This window comes from Mangifera indica, chromosome 15, assembly GCF_011075055.1.
Source record: "Mangifera indica cultivar Alphonso chromosome 15, CATAS_Mindica_2.1, whole genome shotgun sequence".
Taxonomy (NCBI): Eukaryota; Viridiplantae; Streptophyta; class Magnoliopsida; order Sapindales; family Anacardiaceae; genus Mangifera; species Mangifera indica.
This window is the reverse complement of record NC_058151.1, coordinates 9,320,265-9,332,728: the sequence shown is the minus strand read 5'-3', so window position 1 is coordinate 9,332,728 and position 12,464 is coordinate 9,320,265. Positions and strand designations below refer to the sequence as shown.

At 32.9% G+C, this 12,464-nt stretch overlaps 1 protein-coding gene across 1 annotated transcript; it reads right to left on the bottom strand.

Moving 5' to 3' along the window:
* Positions 1–4,257: 4,257 nt before the first annotated feature.
* Positions 4,258–6,343, bottom strand: LOC123197609 (WAT1-related protein At5g07050-like). The gene is made up of 7 exons (XM_044611935.1): positions 6,015–6,343; positions 5,857–5,919; positions 5,645–5,761; positions 5,301–5,550; positions 5,034–5,192; positions 4,788–4,939; positions 4,258–4,678 (listed from the first exon to the last, which is right to left on the bottom strand). The coding sequence occupies exons 1-7, from the start codon at positions 6,326–6,328 to the stop codon at positions 4,474–4,476; spliced, it is 1,260 nt and encodes a 419-aa protein (XP_044467870.1). The 5' UTR covers positions 6,329–6,343; the 3' UTR covers positions 4,258–4,473.
* Positions 6,344–12,464: the final 6,121 nt, after the last annotated feature.

Genomic DNA, 12,464 nt, shown 5'->3' with positions numbered 1-12,464 from the left:
ATGTCTTAAATTATGAGATAACTAAATTATTTGACATAAATTTTAATATCCTAAGATTTATATTATATGAGAGATATAGATTTATATCATGTAATTAGGTTTATCTTATTCTTGGATGGATATTTTCATCTTGACCAAGATTCTATTATGTAAGGATATGATGAAAATATCATTTTAAAAAAGTATAATGATTCGAATTTAACTAGTCATGGATACTAAGATTTCTATTATGTGAGGTATTCAAAGCTAAGGGTAAGAAATACGAATTGACTCTTATATAGAGAGATCAAAGGAAATAGTTTCCTACTTATTAAAGTTAATTGACAAATATTCCTATTATGTGAGGTTAATTAAATTTAATAAAAAATGTGATTCCCTACTAGAAATTTAATTTGACAAAAATTTCTAAATCATGTCTAAGGGAGTATAAGATTCGAATAAAATAGTGAGAACTAATATGATTATACCTTAAAAGGTTTAAATTTATATAAGACACTAATAAAAACTATAATTTTATTTGCAGCTTCTCCATTTTTGTGATAATTGAAAATGGCCAACAACGTTTTATTAAGCATTCTGGATAATAATATTTTAACTAGACTGAACTTTAAGGATTAGCTTAGAAATTTGAGAATTGTTCTCAATTTTGAAAAATTGATACACATTGGAAGCATCTCTTCTTATTGATTTAGCTCCAGATGCCACAGAACAAGAAAAAAGAAGTTTTTAGAATTTGGCAAGAGGATAATTTGAGATTCTAAAGCTATATGTTTGCTTCAATGAACAAAGAGCTTTAGACAATGCATGGTGACAAGATGGGTAGTACGGTCCTCAACTCCAGGAAGGTCTGTGGTCTGTGGGCTCGAAACTACAGGGGGACATAAAGGTTGTTCCTCAAATGTCCTAGGAGTCTCGACGGGTATATCTAAATGTCGTGAGTCTGGAGAAGCCTCGTCTCTTGTCGTGAGAGGCATAGAAGATGATAAGGAGGAATCAGCATTTGGCAAACCGGTGTACTCGCAGATGTCTGCATACCAAGCTTGACCCTCCTCAATCGATGACGAATGAAGAGGGAATGTGACATCATCCTAATCATGAAGATATATAACTCAAAATAATTACAATATTCAATGAATCAATCAACTGATTAATTAACAATTATATACCGGATCACTAGTGAAAATAGTGCCCATATGACTCTAACTAGGGATGTCCCATGCACACCACCTAAACATTCGTGGAGACGTATGGATATTAATCATATCAACCCAATCATATAAAGTGTCCAACATCTCATATATCCAATACTGTAATATAACCATTAATAATTAAAATAAATTAATTCGTATTTTTGTGAATTAATATATATAATCAATAAACTAAAACTTACCTGAAATGCGAAAAGAAATCCGTAGAGGTCATATTTACGTATTTTAGGCATCCGTCCGGAGCAGACTCTATCACTCGCATGTGACATAGACTCGTATGTCATCTGTCGCATAGCAACGCCCTAAGGGTAGGAATTAAACCCATCCAGATGATCAACCAACTATAAGTACTCCGCAGATACTTTCTTCTGTCGATCATTCCCTAACAGCACCATATAGAGACAATACAGTAAGGCCATCTTGACGGTGTCAATGTCGTCATCCTCTCATGGCCTAGCCAAAAAAACACGCTCAATATCATGATATTGCACCTTCGGACAATGCTGAAAGTATGTATCTTTGATCCTATGTCTGGAGGAGCAGGGAATATATGATGAAATAGTATATCGTCGGCTAAATGAAAGCCTTGTCACCAAAGCAAGCTCAAACGGGTTGAATCTCACGTCAACGTCGCTAACCCTAAACCATAGCTCGTCTCTAACGAAGGGCCGATAAAGTTGTCTTAAGAGAAATGCATGAACCAATATCCCCAAAAAAAATGGTTTCGGGTAGATGAAGGAGATGCCCGAAACATGTCCTCTCAAACAGTCAAAGTTACTCCAAGGTCAGTGTAGATGTAATCTTGGATAATGCGGTGTGTTGTGCACGATATATAACCTCTGCCCGAAAGTGTTTGGACTCACAGGGATTCGCAGCTCTCCTTCAACACGTATTCTTTTACAAGAAATATCCTGCAAAAATTTTAAAAATTTGTAAGACATTCATAAAAAACAAATATGTAAACAAATGTAGTAATGAAAAAAAAAACATAGAAAGAAATGACAAAATTTTAAAAATAAGATTTCATTATCTTAAAACGGTGAAAATAAAAAAATAAAACTGAAATTTGAATAATGTATGTTGAAATACTCTAGAATGTTAACAATCGAAAAATCATTCAAAAATCTGAAAAAATACAAGTTGATATATCCTAAAATGGTGAAATTCAAACAAACGGAACTAAAATTCGAATTCTAAACATTGAAATACCCTAGAAGGTCAATAATCAAAAAATCGTTTGAAAATCTGGCAAATACGAGTCAATATATCCTAAAATGATGAAATTGAAAAAAACGGAAATGAAATTCGAATTCTCTATGTTAAAATACCCTAGAATGTTAACAATCAGAAAATCAGTCAAAAATCTGAAAATACAAGTCGATATAGAATGAAAGGGCGAAAATCAAAAAAACAAAACTAAAATTTAAATTCTATACTTTAAAATACCCTAGAATGTCAATAATCGAAAAATCGTTCAGAAATCTTCAAAATACGAATCGATATATCCTAAAACGGTAAAACTCGAAAAAACGAAACTGAAATTCGAATTCTATACTTTGAAATGCTCTAAAATGTCAATAATCGAAAAATCGTTCGAAAATCTTCAAAATACGAGTCGATATATCCTAAAATGGTGAAATTCGAAAAAATAAAAATTTTAAAAATATGAGTTGATATATCATAAAACGGCAAAATTCAAAAAAAACAAAATTGAAATTCGAATTTTGTACATTGAAATACCATAGAATGTGAACAATTGAAAAATCGTTTAAAAATCTAAAAAAAAGAGTCGATTTATCGTAAAACGAGAAAAATTGAAAAAACAGAATTGAAATTCGAACTCTATAAGTTGAAATACGTTAGAATGTCATCAATCAAAAAATCGTTTGAAAATCTAGAAAATATAAATCGATATATTATAAAACGGTGAAATTCGAAAAAATAAAACTGAAATTCAAAAATACAAATCGATATATTCTATAAACGAAAAAACCAAAATATTAAGCTGAAATTATATGATTACATCATAAAATGTGTCCAAAAAGCACAAAAATTGAAAAACCAAATATCAAATTCGAAAACTACATATCGAAAAACCCTAAAACATAAAAAACAGATATAAAATTCGAAAAGTACACGTCGAGAAACCCTAGATATGAAAAATATCAATTTACCCCCTGAGAAAATTTCTACTAAAAATAGGTCCAATATTTATCTCTTGCGTCCTCAGCAATTTTCTAATCTCTTAGCGCCCCTGCGGTTTCAAAAAAATAAAATTTCCCCCCAACCCACGGTAATCACGGCATTAGCCCACTATCACATGGCAAATTTTAGAAACACCTCCGTGGACTAACCGCTCTCCATCAGATCCCTAATATTTTGAAAACGCTACTTAACCCCTAACCCACGGTCAATCTCTCCTGACCGTGGGAGAATTCGACCTGACCGTGGGATACACTGTTCCCACGGTCAGACTACTGATATCTTCGAACCCATTTTTAGGCCAAAAATTCGTCTTTTCGACCTCCAATTTCAGCAAAAATCAAATCTATATAGGCTATAACACAAAACCCTTCAAGAAATTCAACGAAAACAACCAAAAATCAAAACATTTTAAGTATTGTTCAAAATCGAAACCATAAAGTTTCAAACCGTAAAATCTTACTTAAATCTCAATAATATGAACAATAACTTAATTCAAACAAGAGTAAGGAAAAATATACTAACCTTCTTTGCCATTTTCGGTCATTGAAAAACATGAAAATTGCCAAAAATCTCTTCGCCCGTGGGATGACCGTGGAGCGGAAAAATTCTTTGAATTCGCACAGTGCTACTGTAGGAAAATGAGAAATTTTCTTTGTTTATATATAAGGGTAGTTTGGTCGTTTCATAAAATTGAGATACATTTATTTAAACCTGATTATTTTGGATAATTTTTTTAGAGCTCCTTAATTTTGGCTATTTAATATAATTTCCCAAAATTATATTTCAGTGGGACCAACATGGCACCTACGTCGACGTCACAATCACATAGAAGATCAGGAAGAAATAAAAACAAACCAGAGGATTCTTCATTTTCTCATTTCCTTTTATATAAAACCCAAAATTAGCTTACATTGAAGATAATACAAGAATCCATCATTAAACTTGAAATAAATAATACAAAATAAGTGTCTCATTTCCTCTGTTCCATATGGCCACCTTGTAATTAATCAATATTATTCCTCTTTTTTTCAATTAACTAATTACTGATCATCATTGTTAATTAAGCTTTTGGGGTTTCCATGGAGTGCAGTGGAACTGGAACAGTAATGGCATTCTTTTGCATTTCGATATCAAGGGCTTCATTAGTTTCTCCACTTCCCTTGATGGGTTCAGGAATTGTCTCGACTTCCTTTTCTTTGTATTCCTTGTACTTGCCCCACAAAACAGCGTAAAGTCCCACCACAATGAGAATAGCCCCAAGAACACTGAAACCCACCAAAAAAAATGTAGAAAAATATTACTACTTAACTAAAAAGAGGTTGTTGATCAGTTTATTGTTATGATAAATATCAGTTCTGAGGAAACAGTGATTACCCTCCAACATAAATTTTCTCAGCCAGAATAAAGGAGCCCATGATTGCAACAATAATCATCATAAGAGGACTGAAAGCAGTCACAAAGACAGGCCCTCTTTTCTGCATTACCAGCCCTTGAACATAGTATGCAATGCTTGATGATACAATACCCTGTACATCAAAATAGGGTAGATGAGTTATTTAATTACTTAGTGAAGTGAATTGAAAGAGAAGAATCAGAAAGAATAGAAAGAGGGAGACTTACAGCGTAGGCAGCAGCGAGAAGATTCATGTCCCAACCAATTGTCCATGCAGAGGGTTTGTGTTCCATGACAAATGTAACAGCAATGGACTGTAATGTTCCCAAAAAGCACACAATGGCTGTGAGTGAGAGCTGAGCTGTGTATTTCCGCAATGTCACCGCCTGTATAACGAGTCACCGTATATATGTTAATTAAATCTAACTTAAATTCATAAAATTTACAGTTTGAAATTATTTGTTTGTAATCTTTTTTCCCTTTCCATCTGTTACCTGAAGAATGAAAAATGCAGCCCACGCAAGTGTCGCCAAGATTAACAGAATGGAACCCTTAAGCCAGTCTTTGTCAGTAGAAGAAGTTGCTTCAGGGGCAGAGGATGTATGAGCGTGGGTGTCCACAGACCAAATCATATTAATGACATGGCCCTTGTATAATGTCATCAACATAGCTCCAGCCACAGCTACTATAGTTCCAAAAACCTTTGCTTGACATCTAACTTTCTTGAAGTCCACCTTCTCCATCCTTTAATCCAGAATAATAAACCACGTCAATAAATGGTTCCACCATAAACAAACAAAAAAGAGAAAAAAAGACAGTGCATCGTCAAATTCAATACCTGCAAAGAACTGCCATGACAAATGTCATTGCAGGTAGCATATTGCTTATGGCGCAAGAGAAAGTGGGGGATGTGAACTTTAACCCGGCGTAGTAGAGGTTTTGATCTATCACAGGCCTATAAGACGAAGAAAATAAAATTCATATCAGACTTGAACTTCAATGTGAGTTCGAGTATCAAAAGTATGGTATATGATGGAAACAAATACTAACCCAAGTAAACCCAGCACAAAAAGTTGCATGAAAATGGTAAACGTAATCTTTGGCCTCACTTTCCTGGAAACAAAAAATTTAAATACATTAATATTCTATCCAATTAGATATAAAAAGATTTTATAATTTATCTCAAAACTTGTATATAATATGTGTACCTCTCAAGGACGAGAGCAAAGGGAGCAATGACAGCAGTAGCGATGGCATGCCTGTAAACGACTAGAACATAATGGCTCATTCCTCGGTTAAGAGAAACCTTGGTGATGATATTCATCCCGGCATACCCAAATTGTAGAGATATCATGGCAATATAAGGCTTACACCTTTGAAGAAAACTGCCACAACCGACTTGTCCTTCCATTTTTTTCTCTTTTCTGTATGAAAGCACAAGGAAGATGAGTGAAGGATGGTAATAGAGAAGAACACTGAAGCTGCTTGTGCCTCCCAAGTGAAAATGGTAACAGGGTCCCATATTTATAAGGAGTTTAGGCCTCTTTATCCATAATAGCAATTTTAGCATGTGGATTTTCGAGCATGTGAAAAAATTAATCTAAGACTATCACACGTGTGTTGCACTAAACCCCGGATCAATATAAATATTCTGAATTTCTGAGTAAATGATGTAGCAAGAGGTGGGATCCAATGCGAGAGGTGCCAAAACGAAGGCGAGTTTGGTGGATGCTGATGCCATAGAGGGTGGGCCTCCTAATTAACATAGCGATGTTGATGGAGGTGGTGGTCCATTATTATCGGCACTGTGTGACCTCCATCCTCCAGCTCGACGACGCGGCATTCCGTCGCATCAATTCGTCGGCACTGTTATGCCAACTACAGCAGTGCTTCAAATAAAGTTTATTAATTATTATTTAACTCAATCTATTTATATATAATTGAATAATTAACTATAATACGAATGGTAGTTGGCATTAAAATATAATAATTTAATTGGAGAGGCTTAATCATTTATTGAAAAAAACATTTTATAGTTCTTTCTTGGCAATTTCATCACTGGAATCTCTGTTATGCGTCCATTATCAAAAGATAATTTGCAATGTTAGGTATCACACTTTTTATAAAGTTGGGTGGTTTCTGTATATGCTGATATTTTATAAATGTGCATTTCTCTCATGAATCAACACAATTAGTTAATATGGATTTTACTTTTTATTTTAAAGAGTAAACTATTTGTCATCTTCAAGAAATTTTGGGAATTGTATATCTTTAACCCTTATTTGATTTTTTGTCGTCTGTACACTAGTGGGAATTCTTTAATTTATTGAAACCAATAAATTGAAATTCCTTTAGCTTCTTGCAGGAGGTTAGTAAAAAGTCTGTATTTTATATTGGCAACCAGCAACCACATCTTTAATTCATGCTTTACTTGGAAATTTTCGAATGAAAATGTCATTTTTTCTTTCTGGGTAATATTAATAAGCACTACGATAAAATTAATTTTCATTATAGAAAGAATATAAACGGAGATAGAATTAATTCCATCTAGGATAAGTTGTATGACCCAATGAAATATGCCTTATCAATTGATCACGTCTTAAATTAGCCAATGATATGATGAGACAATTCTTTTGTTCTTCTGAGGTGTTACATACTATATATAGATTTGAATAGGTAAAGTCTTTGGGTTTCTGATTGTGATGGAAAGGGAAATAATTTCAGCATAAAGATGAGATAAAGTCATGCATAATGTTATTTAATCAGCATTAAGCATGGGCTAAAATATTCCAACGCATAACTAATTATATTCATAGAGCATCAGGCAGATTTGCCGTTTTATCTTATATTTTCATTTTTGTTTCTATGCTGTGAAATTCTTGCTATATGCTTAATGGAACATCTGTCCTCTTAAACTTTAGATTTCTATATCCTTCTCTATTGACTAAAACATTTCAAAAAAGATGGATGAAGCACTTGAAGCATTATTTTCTCTTAGTTTTGTCTGGTTGTGAGTGGTGAGAATCAATCAGATTCACGAGCATGGCTATTCGCCACAAACGCTAAAGACTTATATAAATTGTAATTGTGACTGTTTTGCCGAAGCCAACTTAAAACTAAATCATGTGTTACAAGAAAGAATAAATCCTACCTGTTTAACTTATTAAGTCAACTCTCTATATATTTGTCCAGTGCCGGAAGAAATTCCACAAGGTTACTGCAGCTTATGTGGCCTTTCTAAAGCACCTTCGGCTATGAACTCTTGACAGAGCTGATGCGAGCATAAGATCTAGCTAGGGTTTACTTTTGAAATGAGAAAAACATCTCACCAGCCACCATTTTCTAATTTGAAGTTATAAATAAAACAAAATTCATGTCCATCACCTATATATCAAACCTGAAATAATTTCCTTGGAAAGTAATTCAGTACTTTTTCATTGCACTAGCCACTATAATCTTGCTGCTAATCAATCTTGTCACAATAGGAAAAAATCGTGGGATAATAGGCAAGAATAAATATTGGAAATATTCACACAATTGTTAATCTTGATATTCAACATAGTTGAGGGGCAAGTGGAGCATGAGAAAGCCAATGGCAATCTAATCACTTCCCAATCATCGCGACATAGTCAATTCGTGCAACGTAAGACGCACTACTGGTACAACAAATTGCAGAGGCCAACTACAAATGGTCTGATCAAATTTGTCCAGGAAAATTAATGATTGAAGTTATGGATTGGAGGAGATAATGCTTGGGCAGCAATTGGTAACAGATAAAATTTACAAGGGAAGATGATGAGCTGGGTTGTCCTTAGATTGCTATTTAGGGTCATTAAGGTGCAGTGGCAGGAGTGGGCTAGCTGTTAGTGTTGGGATAATTGAGGCAGGAACAGATGGTTTTCTTTCATTTCTTTATACGTGCGTGATATTCCACTAGAGAACCCTTTAATTTTGTGGTTAAATTACGGCTGGTGATGGGTCAAGATTTCTAAAGCTGAAGCAATAAGTATAATAAGACGGTTAGATTTGTCGATTTCCCAGGTAAAGTTGGGGTAGGTTACAAGTGAAGCATATATGGCAAGATGCTTGGAATCCACCGCAAGTTGTCTGGTCCGAGCTTTATTGTTACAAGTTATACACACACTATTGCGAATGTGGCTGCCTTTGGCTTCTGTATACACTTAGAAAAGGAAAACTGATCAATGAACACGGCCCGCTTGTGCTCGTGCATGCATTAAATTAAAATTCTCTTGTTCGTTATTTTGCTCTCATCGTCTTTTTGTTGTTTGACCAACTGTTCTAATTTACAGGGAAACGAAACAAAACAAAACCTTATCTGTCAGTGCCTTGAAGGAGACCTCAGTCTTTAAACAACACACACGTTAAAATCCTAATTCTTTTCTTTGATAAAAGCCTTTGCGTAATTGAAATAAGAGTTATCATGCTTTTATCCCTCCGAAAAGGAACGGTCATGGATGGATTCATTTCTGAACGTTTACAGGTTGAACCTTTAGCTCCAATTATAGCAAATAAAGCGAATTCTTCACAACTTTTCCTTGTAATTTTTAGGAGCTATAGATAAATTACTTTTCCTTTTTATTCCATAACCAAGTTTCCTGTTGATTGAAAGCACAGCCAACTTATAGTATTATTAAGTCCCGTGATAATGGCTGATTGATTGACTGTAAAAGTGGAAGCTGTGTTCATTGAGAGGTTGATATCAACCAATGGAGACAGTGGTCTGTTTTATTCAAAAGAATCGGGACCTAAAGTAACGTTCATTCATGTTTGGACGGATTCATCTTTATTAAAAACTAAACTTTCATGGATTTTTTACTTGTTTATCTTGTTTTTCTGCTTCCTTTGAATGATTCTTATTTTCTTGTTTTCTTCCTATAGGTGCGAGAAAGGAAAAGCTTAGATAACTTTGGACCAAAACAGTGTCAGTTAATTTTCTTGTTGACATGAATTTCAATTATAGATATGTAATAATTATCTCTTTTTTGGTCCTCCTATGAATTCATGTAGGTGGATATGAATCCTGTGGGAGCATCACTATTTAGCGCCCACACGGGCAGTTATGCACTAAACCCCTATCACACGATTATAATTAAGAGATGTAATAATAATTTTAATATCAAGTGATATGAATTTAAAAGAATCATACTTCAAAAGTTAATTATTAAAGTTTCATATTTTTTTAATATAAAATTCAAGTTTTATACTTTTTACTTATGATACATCCTCACTTTCAAGCCAAACATAAAAATTTTACATTTTAAATTATCAAACTTAAGCTCAGTTAGATTCAAATCTATCCATACAAGCTTCCTCACTTTCAAGCCAAACATAAAAAATTCACACCCAACAAAATTCACTTTTAAAGTGGAAGGCTAAAACTCAAGGATAGAATAATTTAATCTATACTTTGGATCAGATTACTCCAAGCCAGACCTGAAATCATAGGACATCTGTCTATAAACACATGCGATGATCAAGTATTTGACTTCTTGGGCAATGCTTTCTTTTTTTATTTTTTATTTTTTATTTTTTTTTGGGGGGGATGATCAAGTAATCAACGTGGCTGACAAATTTAGCCTGTGATATTTGTTTGAAGAAATCCATTGTGTATTTGTTAGTGGCATTAGCCTGCATGCCGATGTAATTAAAAAGAGAAAACAAACCTAACTGGATATTGAACCAACAAAAATAAATATATGTATGTTGTTCCATGTATGGATACAACTTGAATCCCAATTAGAAATTTAAACGCATGTTTTTTACCTTTGTTTTTTTGGAAGCTTTTTAATTAGTCAGCAGCTTCTGCCTAATTGCTTTGTGGAGGAAAAGTAAAACCAAATTCTCCTGCAACTGTTTTCAACCACCACCACCACTGAGCGGCTGCGTTTCTCTGCATCCAACCTCTTGCTGACTAAACCGCACTGAGCATATATTAAAATCAATATATATATAGCACCATCTCCATTTTCTTGAAGCTTCACTTACAAGATGCTGAAATCATGAGTATATAAAAGTCAGAAACCTACCTCACGTTAGAGAAAGATGTTAATGGCCTGGATTTAACGTTATTTTATTTAAATACCACTATAGTCAATCGGTGGATTTGTGACTGTGAGGGAACTGATGGTTTTAATACTTTATTACTTGTAGCTCACGACTCTGGTAGTGCAGATGCAATGTCCATTAAATCTAGCAAAGTCAATTATGTCAAGAGTTAATCACTTGATTTCTTCAATTATGGTTATGGATAATTTATCACTGATTTTGTGTAACTATTAATCATGTTCTGCACTTGAAAAGTTTAAGCTGATGTTATGTAATTGTAATCGTGTTATTAATTCCTAAGATTAATGTTCTCATTGTAAATATATGGCTTTGGACTTTGTATGTTTATATTGAGCATTGTGAAGGAAATCCATTAAATTCAATCTTTTTTTTTTTTTAAAATTCTTTTATATGGTATTAGAGGTCATACAGCTCCAACGAGCAATTTCCTTTTTCACCATGGCTAAAGAAAATCTTAATAGTCCATACCCTTATGCGGTGGAAACATGATTTTTGTTAAGGGAGATCTCCATGGCTTTGTCATAATTCATCAATCAATACAGTACTTAATTGAATACTAATTTTTATACCATAATCAAGGATATTCTAATTATTGTTAGAACAAAATTCAAGTCGAGCTTGAAAAAGAACTCTGTTTGATTGAATCTGAAATAAGTTCAACTCAAACAAACTCAAATTCGAACTCGAACTTAAGACTTAAATATTTTTTAGCTTAAGCTTGAGGTGCGTTCGACTTGTCAAACTTATAAACTTGAAAAATTTTAATACAAATTGAGTAAAACGATGTCATTTTGAATAATACACATCAAAATGACATCATTTCGCACACTTTTTGCTCGCTTAGAGTATGAAACCGAACTCAAACAATTTTGAGAGGAGCTTAGCGAGCTTGAGATCAAGCTTAAATCGACTCAAATCAAGTCGTAATTACAATGAAACCATCCAATAAATTTAGTAATTAATCTAAAATATATACATGTAAATCTATAATTCTCTATTATACTCACACTACAAAAAAAAGGGTTATAATGAGAGCAAAATTAGTCATTAGAAATTTATTTTTTGTCGTTAAAACTATTAACGACAAAAAGAAAAACCCTATCATTAATATGAATAACGAGATGTAAGTCTCATTGTTAAAAATAATAATTTCAACGATGAATATCTTCATCGTTATAATAATATTTACCCGTCACTATAGATAATATTAATGATAAATATCTTCATCGTTTTAACAATATTTATCAGTCTCTAAACATAATATCAACGATAAATATCTTCGTCATTATAGCAATATTTACTGATTATTATACATAATATCAATGATGAATATTTCCGTTATCATAGCAATATTTATCAATTATTAAACATAATATCAATAATAGATACCCCATCGTTATAATAATATTTACCCATCATTATACATAATATCAATGATAAATATCTTCATTATTATAACAATATTAATAATAAAATTTTGATTCTCAAAATATGATCATTGACATTGATTATATTTTAATTACAATTATCTCAAAGTCTCCATAATAAAAATTAGAAAAAAAACTATAAAT